We start from the raw sequence: 16,808 nt of genomic DNA on the forward strand, positions 1-16,808 counted from the left end.
GAGTACGAGGTAGAGGAAGATTTTGTTGCTAATGCTTCATTTGCAACTATCAAACCATTGGTCGATATTATGGATGCTGCTGCAAATTACTTGGAAAAAAAATAATAATCGCAAGTCGAACAACATAATTAGCATTCCGTCTGTATCATTTGCGAAACATTTTATTACTGTTGTTGCATCCAAATTTTGCATTCTTCACTACACATTTGTAATATCAAACTCTAAGCTATGAAGGTGTAAAATATTTATTTTATAATTAATTTCTTTTGTTCAATAGCTAAAAACAGGTAATTTCATTAGAATGTACAAACATCATTTTTTGTGCATAAGTTGATTGATCGCAAACAAAAAATTGAAGGACAGTGTGATAAAATGAACAAATCCCTAAAAAAATAAAAATAAATAAAAATGTTACATAATTTCAAACTTATTACATTATTTTTCAGATATATTTTTTTACATAGGTTAAAAAATCGACCCAACGGTCCCAACCCACGCGAAGGTCTACCCGGAAGCGCAAATAATAAATAGAACCAAAATCTTGTTAATTTCCCTCTAAAATCGAACGCAGACGCTCGCAGTTGCGCGAAAGCGCACACAATACTGCAAACACGAAATTTGGATTGAAAACGGGAGAGGGAGCATTTCGAGATCCCAAGCTCTGTCCAGTGATAAATTTACATTGCGACAGCGCTAAATTTCGCCAGCGATTAATTATGAGGTACTTTTTCAAATTTAAGATCTCACAACTGCATTTTTATTCTCTGTTTGATTTCTCATTGATCGATTATTTGAATTTTAAGCGTTGAGCTTATAATAGGTTGACTCCGTGAATTTTAAAGGAATTTTTAGTTTGTACTTTATGCGTAGTTGTGATCTTCATGCGTGAAACGAGTAAGAAAACTTTGGATTAAATAGGAAGTGATTTATTATGTTAATCGAATTGTCTTGCTGTAAAAATTAAATTCTTTAGAGCTTGAGGACTTCCAGTAACTCGTAGTGCTATTATAGTGACAGTGTCAATTTTTTTAAAGCGTGTTAACTAAAATAATGGTTACAGGATTTTTAATTGCTTTGAATTAATTTGGAGTTAAATTATGAAATTTTGTTAAAAAAAAAATGAGGTATTGCAAAATCAAAAGCGGCTCTATGTAACGTCAGATGATTGTGGCATACGAATTAGGACTATGGTACCAAAGGACATGTAGTCTAAGAGCTTTACATCTTTTTGTGCGTAGACTGGATTGAGTTTGCTACTTTTTTAGTTTACACGCAAAAGTATTTTAATAGTTCTCTTCATACTTATTGGTCTTTAAATCCAATCGTGCTTCTTTTTAATGTTTAATCATGCTGTCTTTCTTTGGACTGTGTTTCACTCATTACTTTTTCTCCTTTGCTGGTGACAAATGGGAAATTCTCTCTAGTGAAATCGTGAATGTAAAAAATATTAAAATGTAGTACTTGAAGATTTCTTATGCTATTAATCAGTTTTGGTTTAACATATCCCGTTCATTATTCAGCTGGTAGAATAGTTAAAAATGTTGGATTCAAGGCCAAAAGCTAATATGGATGGAAGCTGTAGATTTGGAAGTTTTTGGAGAAAGTTGTTAAGAAAATAATTGCACAATTCGAGGTTGTGCACCTCCTAAGCAGAAAGAGGAGAAGAATTGAAGCAATTGGATTCCTTCATTTCGTTGTAAAGCTTTACATAAATAAGGGAGTGTGGATATCCCTCTTTGCCTCACAATTGGACACCTGTCCAGTTTGTTGTAATCAAAACAGAAATAACAAATAAAATACTTGGCTCAAGTAATTCTATTTTAATACTGATACTCCCTCAGCTACGTGAGTGCTTTATGTGTCCTTTTAGTTTATAAATCCTTCTCTTGCTTTGTTGATGTGGCAGCTATTCCTGTATCATTCCACACCCCTTTAGACACGACCTTGTCCTCAAGGTCAAAATTAGGCTAGAGAGCTTTGAATTCTTCAATTGAAATCCAAGTTGCATCTTCCAGCAACAGACCGTCCCACTGCACCAGTAGCTGCAGCTTGAGTTTCTCTCGATACGCACATGGCGAGCTCGAAGGATGGCAATAGGTTCAATGACAATTGTAGGTAGTTGTGCCACATGAATGTTTGCGTCATGTTTGTACGGCTTCAAAACTGAGACATGAAACATGGGATAGAGCCTGACAAGTTCCGGAAATCGAACACGATATGCTACTGGTCCCACTTGAGCCTGGATTGGAAATGGTCCATAGAAACATTTGCTAAGTTTAGTATAAGGTTGCTGTGATAACGTAATCTGTCGGTAAGGTTGCAGCTTTATCAACACCATATCGCCCACTTTGAAGTGTTTTTCACGCCTATGTTTATCAGCATATTGCTACATACGGTTCTGGGCATGTTGCAGATGTTCTTTCATTTCCTTTAATAGCTGGTCCCTTTTTTTTAAAGTTTCTTCCACAGCTTCCACAGCAGTATCCGGTCTCGAGCAAGGCAAAAGAGGTGGTGGGAGCCGACCATAGACCACCTGAAAAGGCATAATCTTGATTGCAAAATAAAAAGCTGTGTTGTAGGAATATTCTGCCCAAGGTAAATATTTGTACTAGTGTGTGGATGATCAAAAGTAAAACTATAGAGTTACTGTTCCAGCCCCCTGTTTGTGACTTCCGTTTGGCCATCCGTTTGTGGATGGTATGCGCTACTATACATCAACTTAGTTCTACTGAGGTGAAATAATTCTTGCCAAAATTTACTGACAAAAATAGGGTCTCGATCACTGATAATGGTAGACGGAGTACCATGCAATTTACAAATATTTTAAACAAAACTATTGGCGACCACTGTGGCATTGAAACCAATTGGAAGGGAAGCAAAGTGAGCATATTTTGACAGCCGATCGACCACCACCAAAATAGATGTAAAACCATGAGATAGCGGAAGTCCTACAATGAAATCCATTGTCAAGTCTTCCCATATTTGTACCGGAACCTCAAGTGGTTGCAAGGTCCCTGCAGGAGCCAAAGTTTCGTACTTTGTCTGTTGACATACAGGGCATGTTTGAACAAAATGCTTAATATCTTCCCGCATACGCGGTCATTCGAATTGTGACTGTACACGAGCTGTAGTTTGGAATATTCCATTATGCCCACCAATAGGTGTGTCATGTGACTCTCGAATGATGTCAACCTTGTGGTTAGATTCCGAGCTAACCATGATACGACCCTTGTGCTAAATTAACCCCTGATGTATCCGATGCAAGGTAAAGGCAGCACCATCTTTGGCAATGGCTTGCTGTAATTGAATGAGGTCAGGTAATTGTTTGGTCTCTAGTTTCAATTTCTCAAAAAGTTGACTAGTTTGTTGTGCCAGTGTTAACAACAATGTTAGCACTTTAGAAGTAGCATTCTCTTCATCTTTTCTAGAAATAGCATCTGCCACACTTTCTGGCTCTCGGATTGTAGACAATTTCAAAGTTGAAACCAATTAATTTGACTAGAAACCTCTGTTGCTCCGGAGCTTGAATTGTTTGTGACATCAATTCCCTAATACTCTTGTGGTCCGTTTTGATAAGAAATTTTCTGCCCAGAAGGTATTGACGCCATTTAGCCACTGCTTCTATAATTGCATAAAATTCTCGAACATAAGTGGAAGCTTGCTGCATTTTGGAATTTAACTTTTTGTTGTAATATACAATAGAGTGTGAAGCTTGAACCAAGACAGCTCCTATCCCAATCCCTGATGCATCAGTTTCTACATTAAATGTTTGTTCGAAGTCAGGTAAAGCCAGCACTGGGGCTTGAGTCATAGCTGATTTTAATTGTTGAAAGGCTTCGTTAGCTGCTGGAGACCATTTGAAAGCATCCTTCTAAAGTAATGACGTGAGTGGAGCGGCTATGGTTGCATAATGCTTTACAAAATGATGGTAATAACCAGTAAGACCAAGGAAACTGCGGAGCTGTCGAATATTAGCCGGTGTTTTCCACTGTAACATGGACTAAATCTTGGAGGTTTCAGACGCAACCCCATTGGCTAACACGATGTGACCCGAATATTCAATTTGATTATGTGTAAACTTACATTTGCTCCTTTTAGTCCAGGAATTATCCTTCAAGCAACCCAACACAAGCCGTAAATGTTCAACATGATTATTTAGTCCAGGAATTATCCTTCAAGCAACCCAACACAAGCCGTAACTGTATAGTAAAATATCATTAAAAAAAAAAAAAAAAAAGATCACAAATTTTCTTAGAAATGGTTTGAGCAAACTGTTCATGGCAGCCTGAAATGTCGAAGGCACATTCATAAGGCCAAAAGGCATTACAACAAATTCATAGTGACCTTCGTGAGTTCTAAATGCCGTTTTGTGAATGTCCTTGGGCTCCATTCGTATCTGGTGATATCCGGCACGGGGATCAATCTTGGAAAACACAGTGGCTCCGAAAAGCTCATCTAATAATTCATTGACCGTGGGAATAGGAAACTATTGGGTATGGAAACTCGATTGAGAGCTCTATAGTCGACACAAAACTGCCATGTGCCATCCTTCTTTTTCACCTACAACATGAGAGACGAGTAAGGGATTTTACTTGGTCTTATTACTCCAGATTTCAACATTTCTACTATGAGCTTCTCTATTGCCCCCTTTTGGAAATGAGGGTGTCGATATGGTCGAACGCTAACTGGTTTTGCTCCAGGTATAATATGAATTTGATGATCATGGTCCCGTTGAGGAGGTAAAGCTTTGGGATCTTCGAACACCTCCTGATTTCTGATTAAAACATTCTGTACTTCATCATTCAGTTCAGTCAGCTCACTTCCCAATTCTTCCCTAGATCATTCTATTGAAGTTAGCTGGTAACAACACATAACAGCATCAGTTGTCAACAGTCTCCTAAGTTGGTTAAAATGAATGGCCCTATGAGCAATAAGAGACTCGTCCTTGAGCTCTACTTGCTGCCCTTCCCAATGAAAAGACATGGTCAAAGCCATGTAATCCATCACTACTGGTCCCAACTGTTCAAGCCATTGTACTCCTAGCACGACATCTGCCCCTCGTATTGGTAAGATGTGGAAATTAACTAGAAATGATTGTTGTTGGATCCATATTGGAAGAGGTGGGCAACGCTCTGTGCAAGCTATGGACTCTCCATTCCCAACTAGTATAGAGAAATGTTTGGAGGGAAGAACGGGCACCCGTAAGTGTTGAACTAACCGCTCTTGGATGAAGTTGTGAGTAGATCCTCCATCTATCAGAATTTGAACTTTTTGCCCTGTGATTGTCCCTGTAAATCGCAAGGTGCGAGGAAAATGTTGCCCATCCATAGCATGGAAACTGATTGTAGGTGGTGGTTCCTCGACGATATTCTTATTTTCTTGGGGCCCTTCCAATTGCAACAACTGATTATCATCGAAACTTTCCTCATCTTCAAGCATCAATACAGAGAGTTTGGTGTTACATTTATGCCCCTTTCCAAATTTCTCATCAGAGTTAAAGCACAGCCCCTTCTCTCTTCGTTCCATCATTTCAGCCGCCGACAATCTCTTAACGGGTATACCGGAACTCTTAACATTAATCAAAGCATTACTCAGAGGAATTTTGGGAGTAGATAACAGGGGTGGACTGGGATATGGCTTGATATTTGGGACAAAAGTGTGCTTGCTGGGCAAATTTCTTATATCCATATCACTGAATTTATCTTCCATCAACTTAGCCAGATTTACTGCTTGGATAAGAGATTTTGGTTGTAATGCACATACCTCTCGTCGAATATCATGGCGCAACCCTGATTCAAAACAACTCCGAAGAAATGATGCCGAAACTCCAGTTGTTTGATTAGCCAGAGCCTCGAATCTTGATTGATAATCAGCCACACTAGTTGTTTGGATAAGCTTGGCTAGCTCACCTTGGATGTCTCCGTACTCCGAAGGTCCAAATCAAACCAAGAGTGCCTTAAGGAATTCCTGCCACGATGGAAGTAACCCATTACGGTGCATCCATTGATACCAATGCAATGCATCAGCATCCATATGAAAAGAAGATATAATCAAGCGTTGCTGATCTGGAGTCTCGTAAAAATCAAAAAACTGCTCTACCTTAAAAATTCATCCATGCAGATCCTCTCCATTGTAACGCGGAACATCGAGCTTCAAAGTTCTCATAGGTTGCATAGTATTACCCCCGCCTACGAATGCCTGCTCTTGTCGGATTGTTGGACTTGTAGCTGATCCTGATACATCAACACTGGGATTTCTCAGACTCTGCTCTATCCGACCTTCTATTGGCATCAATTTCAAGCTGGTTTCCTTGAGAATGTTGTCGAAAGAACTGAACTGCCTGTCATGCAACGCCAAGCGATTCAGGCAATCTTCAAGAGCTTGTGATACATAACTCGGGTTTGATTTACCGTGGCTGACCTCCAAGTTTTACTCTCAACAAGAGCACCAAATGTTAAGAAAATAATTGCACAATTCGAGGTTGTGCGCCTCCTAAGCAGAAAGAGGAGAAGAATTGAAGCAATTGGATTCCTTCATTTTGTTGGAAAGTTTTACATATATAATGGAGTATGGATATCCCTCTTTGCCTCACAATTGGACACCTGTCTAGTTTGTTGTAATCAAAACAGAAATAACAAATTAAATATTTGGCTGAAGTAATTCTATTTTAATACCGATACTCCCTCAGCCACGTGGGTGCTTTACGTGTCCTTTTAGTTGATAAATCCTTCTCTTGCTTTGTTGATGTTGCAGCTATTCCTGTATCAGTTGTCCAGGCTACTTCCACGGTCATCACCTGATATAATGGCAGATTACTCCATAGCCCCAATCCGAGAAGCTAAATGAAGGGACTGACTGGAAGGTCTGGCTACAAAAGTGAATATACCCCAAAATTGGAAGGCAATGATGTTATTTACACTAGTTTTTTATATGATTGTTGATTTTTAGATAGCCTATGATATTGCGTGATATGTGTAGCTCAAAATTTTCTTTGATTATATCAATATAGAATTGCTTTGAAATGCCAAGCTATTTGCACGCTTACATTATTGTAGTTGCTAATTGTTAAGTCGCATCACACTCTATGCCTTCACATTGGTTTTGGCCAAAAAAAAGAAACAATTGGTCACCATCTCGTATGACACTTAAGTCATCTATTTCTGCATTCTCTGCATTTACAACTTTTGTAAGATTGTATTCTCCGAATTCTTGACCTGCAGAATCACAAGGAAAGAATGAGGATATAAAACTATGGAGTGTTTTTTTTATTTTATTTTTTTACCATTATACTCGGTATTCCTCGAGGTGAGTGCATGTTTCCTTCTTGACTTATTGAATTGTCTATTTCATCAAGTTTAATCAAATTTATAATGTGCACTTGAAATTGCCTCTATAGAGATTAAAATGCTTACCTGCTATTTTAAATAGCTCGTCCAGCGATTCAGGTAGCATAATTAGCTTTCGGTGCTGCTTTTGTGAGATATCTTTCTTTGGAAACTTCATGTGAATGGTGACTCTCTTCCTGGCTGTAACTTCTAGACTACTGTGATGAAAACAATTGCTAGAACTGACATACATAGGTTTCCTATTACTGCCGTTGAAATAATTAGCAGCCCCATTTTTTGTCTGCTCAATATGACTACTACTGGCTTTTTCAGCTACTTCTGGCCCAAGGAACTTGACTTTGTGATCATCTACTTTCTTCTTCTTTTCATATCTCAGTATAAGGTCGTGTATTCCTTTGTAGTCACGTTGTTCTGCTAGTGCTTTTGGTGTCCACCCCCTCAAATCTGGTTTATTCACATTTGCTCCTTTTTCCAGCAAAATTCTAACCATTTCAAAATGCCCCTGGCGAACAGCAACATGGGGAGCTGTTTCACCATCCTCAGCTGATGAATTTATGCCTATTTGAGCCCTATTGGCATCATAAGCATTTCTAGGTTGTTTCCTTCCTACAAAATCTGAATTAGATATCTCTACTCTCAATCCCTGTTCCTGTCTATCGCTGTAGGGGTTATCTTGATATCCAGCATGGACATAGCAGTCTCCTTCTGCTCCATTAAGCAAATTACTTTGGAAAAATCTTGGATCCTGTTGGCCCTCTACATCAAAGCTTCTACAAGTTTTTAGTTTCTGCAAATGAAAATAGTGCTCCCATTGGAGTTTGCTTTAAAGAAAGTAGGAATGAACTGTTAGGTTATGTAAATAGATTTGTGTTTGGATAAAAAGTTGGTTTGACCAGAAGTGTTAATAAATTAAACGATACCAGATGAGGGCTTACCTTGAACAGATTATTCATAATAATATGCTCATCTTCTGGGTTTGTTTGAAGAATGTTCAGTAATGTGGTCCGGTTCACCCGTAGTATTTGAGAAACATCAGTTGTTCGAACACCAAATGGCTGAGGTTTTCCACATAAAACCCCTATTTCTCCAAATATTTCTCCTGGAGCAGCCTTTTCCACGACCTGTATGTATGATGTGTATAATGTTTAATTCTACAGTAGTTGATTTTATTCATGATTAAGGTAAGGAGTAGAGATTTCTTACTTGATCATGCCCATCAATGTTTTCAATCGAATCCTACCATCACAGGAAAAAAATCAGATAGGAATGCAAGAGAAGTTTTTTTTGTTATACTTCCCCAAAAAAAATTTACTAGCATACTTACAACAGCGCCTGAGACCAGTACATAAGTAAATGTTGGCGTCTCATTTTGTAAAATCAAGTCCTCTTTGGGAGGGTAGTACTCAACTTCCATTTCCGCAACCTGTTTCGCAGAATGCAGGAATATATAATTAATTAACTTGCTCATCTGTTCTACTGGTTCTCCATAGAAGAATAATGAATTCTTGGCTTGCAAAAGGAAGAATGAGTGAGAGGAGGGGGAAAATGATACCAGTTGGAAAAGGAACTCTTGCGACACTCCCTGGAAAAGAGGGACAATTTGAACAATAGGGTAAAATAGATAGTGAGCAATGCTGGAACGAATGGCTTTTGGCAGGCCATTCAAGGTCTCTTGCTGTTTCAGTCCTTCTCTTTTGAACTTGAGACATATGTGGGACAAAATTTTGTCTTGTATATGTTGTGGCAACTGGTTCCGTTTTGTAAATTCAGAAGCTGCTCTTATAGTATCTCTCTGCAGCACCAAAACCAAGTTCCTCAGGAACAGTTGAAAAGTTTCTCTAAATTACTTGTGCAGCTGAGTGTGTTGGTTGGAAGGGGGTGGTTTGTCTTTGGTTAAAGAATTCCTTCATGAAAAATGCTCATTGTCAACCAACACGAGTTAGGGGTTACATGCCTTGTAACTCATCGAAGTTGCCAATGAAAAGTTGTGCACGTTTATGATTGTGTGATAACGTCAGGATACAATTACAATTGGCTTGGTTTCAGGATCAAGTGGTAAATGTTAATTGCAACATATGTTCAGGTTTTCCTTAAAACCTGCTTGACATTTAAAGTAACTCGGTGTTTGCATGTGTTGTGATAGAGAGGGAGAGTGAAATCATACAAAGTTTCTGGTGTGGCTGGACCAGTGAACTACAAGATTTGTCATGTTCCCTATGAGGTAAGCTGTCAATCCCAAGTTAAGCAGCATGTAAAATATATAAAACAGCATCTCTCTTGGGTTCTCGGCATGCAAGTCCCCATAACCCGTCGTGGTTAGTGTCACTATAGACCAATAAATTGCAGTTACATATCTGTCCCAGAGGCTAATATTTTTAAAATTGGGATACACGGCACCAATCCAAGTACTTTTTGGATCAGGGTATCTGTCTGCAATAATGTAGTTAAAGCAACCAGCACAATGTACAGTAAACAAAGTTACCTGATTCAAATAAGAGAAGTAGCAATTTTATCTCAGTGGAAAACACATGCAAGTAGATAGAACAATAACTATTGAACATGTGAAACAAGAGATGTCTTACAGAAATGAGTTTTGTGCAGCGAGTCCAGAAATAATTAAACCGAATGTCCTTTTCAAGTCTGAAGGAAATCAAACTGGCTTAAGTGAGGATTTGTTTTGTCCAGCAGGTATTCAAAAAATTTAGAAGAAACCAAAGAGTTCGACGTGGTGATGGACCTTGCAAACATGGAGCTGACTCGTCTGAGACGCCAAAGTCGTAACATGCTGAGCAATTTAAAGCCTAGTCCATCACTATGATATGTGAAAAGGAGGCTGAGAGCTCGAAATGGTACTGTTGAGCAGACATCAAAAATGAACCAGGTGGATAGATACCTGTTAGCCAGATATAAGACAGGTAAAAGAATTACTTCTAGATTTTGGTAAAGAATTTCCTGACTCTACACAGGTAGAGGCTGCTGCTTGTGTTACCTTATAGCAATTTTTCTTGGATCATCAACTAAAAGATAAGTTTGTTTTTCGAGATATGCCACGAAGAAGGTGAGAAGAATATCAATGAAAAAGAAGCTGTTAACAATGTTGTCAAAAATAAAAAGAGCATCATGCTTGAAAGTCGAAAATGCAAACTCAAATGGAGAAATCCATGCCGAGTAAATGACCAAGAGAACTAGAAACATCTCCCAAGCCCTGAAATGAAAATATATTATGAGAACCAGTGGCTTCCTTAAAACAATCTAGCTTTGAGAGTTGAAGCAAACTCATCACCTATAGCAGGGACTGAATGGGGAAATTATGTGTCCACGAAGTTTTGTTGCTCGGTTGATTCTGGCTCCAAGGGATGGGAGGAGATCACTAGAAAAGAAGCCACTATAGGTTTGTGTATTCATTTTGAATTCCTCCATGAAGAACCGTCTTAGGAAATTCTTTGAATATGAAAACAACATTTGGGATTGAATGAATTTTTTAAGGCTAGAATAGGCTGTTAAGCATGGAATGTAAGTCTGTGATGAGAGTCCATATGTAGCAAAACCATTGGTAGATGTCATGGGTAAAGAGACACCTTTTTGCCCCAACTTTCCCTTTGAGGAAACTTGCTTTTTCTCCACATATATACCCTGAATGTAGACTGAAAGATTATGCAACTAATATATTAGTAAGGGCACGAGTCGAGAAGAGAAAATTTGAAAAGGAAATAACTTTTTGTACTCTGAACAATTCGAAACAAGGCAATATTACTTGCATGGGATGGAAGACTGGAACCCAAAAGGTAGACACAAGTCTCTGAGTAATACAGTTGCGGAGATTAAATTTTGAAAGAGGGAGAGACAGAGAAGCAAAGGAAATGCCGGATGGGATGGTGCTGGTGTTGATGGCAATGGTGGGAGCTCCATCATCAATAAATGTTGGATGTTGATTATAAGTACAGACATTTAAAGGACAGAGATTTAAGTGAAAATTAAATCGGTGTATTCATTTCAAAATCTTGAATTGAACCAACAAATTTTATGGATCATTGGACCAATAGGTGTGTCCTTTCTATGAGAAATGAGTGACATTAGGAGGAGCCCTTCTTAACAACTCTAATTTCGACATATTTGTTGTCTCTTAGTAATGGCTTAAACGTTTTAAATGTTTGTTTATGGTACGCAATCAGAACCATATGTATGAAATGGATTGCTGCCATAAATCCAACCTCACTCTTGCCACGGGTATGAATTGGCTCTTTTGTGATAATGCAGTTATATGTACTGTTGTTGACATTCGCCCACCTTCTTTTGAGTGATTCTTGTCATTTCTTGAAAATCGATGTTTAGATAGCATGCTTGGCTATGCTTGAAAGTAAATTTATTAGGCTTTGCCAGCATGCAGAGACTTGAATCTTTCCTTTTCTTTTATTTATGTGCTTGTGGGGTTGGCGTATGTAGATATGATTTTGAAGGAAATTTTCACTCAAATGATTTTCATATTATGTATTAACTTTGGAGGGTTCATGTCATAATCTTGTGCCCCATGTTTAACAAGGAACATACACGTATACTCGTGAAATTGGTTGCGGGAGTAAATAAAATATGTACCTTATTTTGTACCAGGGTGGTGCTCTTATATGCAAAGTTTAACTATTTTATCAAGATTCATAATTTGTGTTATACACAGATCTTTTGCCGACTCAATTTTAAATTCTAAAAGCATGTCCAATAGACTTTCTATTTTTAAAGAGCATATTCTTTAATTTAAAGAACATCTTTAAATTTAGAGAGTGAAAATTTTGAAGTATTTCAACTGGCTCTTTATATATAACACTTAATTTATTACTCTCAAAAAATATTTATTATTTTTCTCTATCTTTTATTTTAATTAACTTTTCGCTAGATTATTGTATAATTTTTCTATATTGAAAATTGAAATACTTTGAGTACATTTAATTATAGCGAGTGGGTTTGGCTCTCCAAATTTGGAGAGTCAAACACAATATTTAAATTAAAATGTTAATTTAAAAAGTCTTTTGGAATGTGATTTCAAAGATTCTCTCTTTAAAATAAAGGGTATTTCATGTTTAAAAAGTCTTACATGTTGGCTGTTGGGTCCTAAATTTATTTTAAATGGTAATACATATAATCAAGTCGACACATTTATCCCTGTTTGGCTATTATTGACAAGATTATTTGTAGTTGAGCCACGTGAGCCAATCTAAATGCAACTAATTTAATTTCTAGCCACTTACTGTCATTTAATAAAAAATCTTCTTTATATCATAAAATTAAAATGATATAAAGAAGGTTAGTGTCCAGATTTAATTTTGTTGTCTATTCAATTAAATTTTAACATGTTATCTCTAACCCATTATATTGATGATGCATCAATAATTAATTAGATGAACGGTAAATTGGACAGTAAATCTCAATTTGAATAATAGCATGGCCCTTGCATAGAAATGATGTACAAGAATCATTATTGTTGACATCAAATTTTCGGAGGATTCATGCCTGTTGTATAACGTTATTAAGCAAAATCATTGTCACGTAACTAGGAAATAAATGTGTTTCGATGGACAATGATTTAGACAATACAATGTATAGAAAACATGGTAGTTTATCTTGTGGGGCTATTTCATGATCCCCCCATGAAACGTCCTATACTTATGGTATTTAGATTATGAATGGTGTGAAGAGAAACTGGAAAAAGAGGTAAAAGAACTCCCCCAAATTTTCGTGTATTATTCAAGAAGAATCGGGGAAGCCAAGAAATTACCATCAACTTTCGTTAAGTCATAGGAAATGAAACGGTTTGTTATAATTTAATGTTTTTTCCTTGAAACATAGAGATTCGCCGTTTATTAATGTAAATAAGTAAAACATCTGAATCTTCCTAATTAGGCAAGTCATTATATCCTAGTTTTCATTTACGCGTACATCTTGCTTTCTTCGGCCTAATTTTGAAGTTTGGTCCATTGTTGAAAAATTATTCTAAATTTCATTCCTTTAGACTAACTTACAATAAATAGTATGATTCCTTTATAATTATATTTAGAATTTTTTTTTGGGACTTTTTCAATCAGTTCTTTTATTGTGAAAAGTTAAGGCCCTGATCTCTTTACCGTTTTCGAGTCGTTTTCTGTTTTCGATTTTTCAAAACGTTGAAAACGTGTTCTCTTTCTCGTTTTCGAAAACGAAAAAAAAAATTTGTGAAGAAAATACAAAACGATTTTTTTGTCGTTTTGGGTGTTTTCAGTGTAAAACTTGAAAAAATTGAAAACGCGGGAAACACCCTTTTTTTTCTTTTTTTTAAAGGAGGTGGTGTGGTGATTCTCAAAATTTCAAAAAAAAATAAAAAATTAAAAATTAGTTTTTTTTTTTTTTTTTTTTTTTGTTTTTGGGTGGGGTTGTGGTGGTTCTCAAAATTTTAAAAAAAAAAAAAAAAATAAAAAATTTTTTTTTTTTTTTTTTTTTTTTTTGTGTTTTGAGGTGGTGTTGTGGTGATTCTCAAAATTTCAAAAAAAAATTCATTTTTTTTTGTTTTAAGAAACTAACAAAAAGAACGCATTTTCAACAATTTCAAAACAAACACTCAAAACACAAAATTCAAAATGAATTCAAAACTCAAAACACAAAATTGAAACACAAAGAGAACACCTCCTAAATTTCTTTGTTTTTCTAATTTGACTCTCAACTTTCAATATAAATGGCAATGCATATATTTGAACATTATTCCAGATGAGGACGGAATTTAAAAATAATAAATCAGTAAATTTAATGAGCATGAATAACTGATTACATTAACAATTAATGGTTTTAAAGATTGGTGCGTAAAAGTTGTCCTATCATAAATACTGCATAGGCACATTGGTTTATTGTTTGTGCCATGAGTGATATGCCAAGTTTTTGGCAGACCTCCTCGTGTGCCTTAATGAATCCATGCCCAAGAAGATTCTAATCAGAATTATATTTTTTTGTAAGGGTCCGCTTGGGAAGGTTTTTGAAAAGTTAAAAGCTGCCTTGGAAACAAAGAATATATTTCTGAATATATTTTGATAATTTATTTGAATTTTGGCCTTCTAATGGTCCACCATTTTTATCGATATAAGCGATGGCATTTTTCCTTTCCTCGAGAGATCAAATTTGCCTCTAAATACAATAATCAATCTTACTCGTCAAATGGCACCAAAAATAAGTCACATTTTTCCACCTGGCTTGCACTAGAGAATTCGTCAACACTACGAGGGAATAAGTCAATTCACTTTGAAAGAAAATGTTTACTAATTCCACTCTTAGACACATGATAAAAGATAGAGGAAATATTCTTGCTTTTCTTAATAAAAATGGAGTAGTAATGAGTGTGAGCTTCGAAAATTTTGCTTTAAAAAGCAATTTTCCTTATCGTGAATTTTCCTAACTTAGACAAGACAAATTAGGCATGTTATATCCACATCTACTAATATTCGGATCGAGCAATAAGCACTCACAAAGTTTAGTCTTTCTCATTGAAAATGCCCAACATGGTCTTGTGCTCCTTTGTTCTTCCACTTTATACAGTATGTTATTATTTTCCAAAATTAAAAATTAAAAAATATATATATCGCAATGAGACCATTTTGTTTAAGAAATTATTATATTAATTTTTTTTAGTTTTTGTTTGAGCTCCATTTTTTTTTCATAAAATACATTTTGGAATAGTGTTATAATAGAGAATGTGTAGTTAATAAATAAGCAAAAGTTTTTTATTTACATATAACATTATTTTATTAAAAAATGTGATTGAAATAATGTCAAATCACTGTTGAAAAATATATTTTGATAAAGAAATAGGGCTCAAACAAGGGATTAATCTTAATAGATTAAACTTTTAAATTATATATCCGTTTAATAAGTCGACGTACTATTCTAAAATTGACGCCATCCATTGTTATTATTGCACAGCCCTAAAATCTTCATCAACATGACAACATTGTTGCATAAGGTACAGTTGGTGACTATTAATCATTTTTTATGTTTTGATGATAAAGTTAGCACTATGATTATTGAACATGGAAAATCCGAAAATTTATGAATTATTGGGTTGATTTGAAGTAGAATCCGAAATGAATCTTAAAGTTAGGAATTTATCAATAAAATTTGTTAGTTCATATATCATGTATTCTAAAAAGGTGCTTAGCTAGTGGATAGCCTTGAGATGTGTCTAAAACTGGAAATCTCTCTCTCTCTCTCTCTCTCATACACAGAGTTATAATTAAAACAAACATATATTTTACTTATTTTATGTCTCTCTCTCTCTCTCTTCAAAGGTTGAACCTCAATTTTGAGGGTCTGCATCGCTCCGTCCCTATAACTTTGTGAGGGAGATAAATCGCGGGATGTGCCTCAACAGGCCAGGAAACAAGAGCTATCTGTACACTGCACCTACAAGGAGTCCAATTCCATATTTCAGGAATCGAACCCCCACACTGCGGCTACCAACAAGGCGTGAGATAACCTCACTTCTATCTTTTGCACCACTAGACTATACCCCAGGGCCTCTCTCTCTCTCTCTCTCTCACACACACACACACAGAGTATAATTAGAACAAACATATATTTTACTTATTTTTATGTTTAAATAATGATAGACTTTCTCTTAATAAAGGCATTGCCTTCCACGAAACATAATTATTATAGGGGAATTTTCAAAAATGTCACAAAATTAACGAGGTCCTCAAAAGTTGTCATTTTCACTTTATGTGAACAAAAATATCACTTTTGTGTGAAATGTCCAAATTACCCTTAATGACATATTTTCATTAGCATTTAATGCTTGATTTGAAAGAATTGATTATATTGATGTGATGATTTATTTTATATATAAAAAATATGGATAAATGTATATTATATTGATTAATATGAATTTGTGTTAATAAAAAATGGTAAAAGAAATTTAAAATGAAACATAAACAAATATATCTTCATCTTCCCTTACAAACCCTAATTTTTCTCATCTTCTTCATTTCATTGATCAAAAAGATTTTTCTCTTGCATTCATAATCCATTTTGAGAGGTTAGTTATTAGAAAATATTTATATTTTACTTCTACAGTTTACTGTTTTGTAAATATTAAATACAACATGGACATATTTACTTAAAATTTTTGAAACTATTATTCATTGATTTTTTTTTTTTAAATCCTTCACAAATGTGATTATCACTATTAAAGTTTTGAATATTTTCTTCCATTCAAACCAAATAATGTTTTCATTAAATGTCTCTTCAATAACAAGGCCAATCTGACATTTTTCATCTAGCTCAATACTAATTATCACACTTAATGTGTTGTGCTGAAGATTATGTTCTACCCACTGTCATTTGCTTCTCGACATTTTCGACGGTTCAACTGTCGAATTTGACATTTACAAACCGTCGGATTAGACGTTTGAAATGTCGAACTCGACATTTACAAACTGTCGGATATATAGTTTT

The 16,808-nt window shown here is 35.6% G+C and overlaps 2 protein-coding genes and 1 long non-coding RNA gene across 4 annotated transcripts; 1 reads left to right on the forward strand and 2 right to left on the reverse strand.

Annotated features, from left to right (window-relative positions):
• Nucleotides 1–496: 496 nt before the first annotated feature.
• LOC111397109 lies at nt 497–7,028 on the forward strand. Its single transcript, XR_002703149.1, has 2 exons — nt 497–721; nt 6,754–7,028. It is a non-coding gene; the product is annotated as an uncharacterized LOC111397109 (long non-coding RNA).
• LOC111397108 lies at nt 4,208–6,747 on the reverse strand. Its single transcript, XM_023023850.1, has 2 exons — nt 6,100–6,747; nt 4,208–5,967 (listed from the first exon to the last, which is right to left on the reverse strand). Exon 2 carries the CDS (start codon nt 5,707–5,709, stop codon nt 4,840–4,842), a length of 870 nt encoding a protein of 289 aa, XP_022879618.1. The 5' UTR covers nt 5,710–5,967; nt 6,100–6,747; the 3' UTR covers nt 4,208–4,839.
• LOC111397107 (potassium channel KAT3-like) lies at nt 6,773–11,796 on the reverse strand. 2 transcript variants are annotated; one of them, XM_023023849.1, is made up of 11 exons: nt 10,630–11,796; nt 10,336–10,551; nt 10,084–10,239; nt 9,929–9,986; nt 9,511–9,828; nt 8,899–9,138; nt 8,671–8,769; nt 8,550–8,582; nt 8,282–8,467; nt 7,413–8,133; nt 6,773–7,214 (listed from the first exon to the last, which is right to left on the reverse strand). In XM_023023849.1, the coding sequence occupies exons 1-11, from the start codon at nt 10,908–10,910 to the stop codon at nt 7,066–7,068; spliced, it is 2,457 nt and encodes an 818-aa protein (XP_022879617.1). In that variant the 5' UTR covers nt 10,911–11,796; the 3' UTR covers nt 6,773–7,065. The 2 variants fall into 2 exon arrangements, with proteins under 2 accessions (XP_022879617.1, XP_022879616.1); XM_023023848.1 differs by having other exon boundaries at nt 8,671–9,138.
• Between the last annotated feature and the right edge of the window lie 5,012 nt (nt 11,797–16,808).

The sequence above is a fragment of the Olea europaea genome, chromosome 7, assembly GCF_002742605.1.
Source record: "Olea europaea var. sylvestris chromosome 7, O_europaea_v1, whole genome shotgun sequence".
Taxonomy (NCBI): Eukaryota; Viridiplantae; Streptophyta; class Magnoliopsida; order Lamiales; family Oleaceae; genus Olea; species Olea europaea.

What these genes read in the sequence shown, in the direction of transcription:
- LOC111397108 (XM_023023850.1), bottom strand. Translation starts at nt 5,709, where the DNA reads ATGGAAGATAAATTCAGTGATATGGATATAAGAAATTTGCCCAGCAAG.
- LOC111397107 (XM_023023848.1), bottom strand. Translation starts at nt 10,910, where the DNA reads ATGACATCTACCAATGGTTTTGCTACATATGGACTCTCATCACAGACT. An exon ending in CCATTCAGTCCCTGCTATAG is followed by an intron (nt 10,552 to 10,629) that starts GTGATGAGTTTG and finishes TTTTCATTTCAG; the next exon opens with GGCTTGGGAGATGTTTCTAG. An exon ending in CGAGCTATTTAAAATAGCAG is followed by an intron (nt 7,215 to 7,412) that starts GTAAGCATTTTA and finishes GTGATTCTGCAG; the next exon opens with GTCAAGAATTCGGAGAATAC.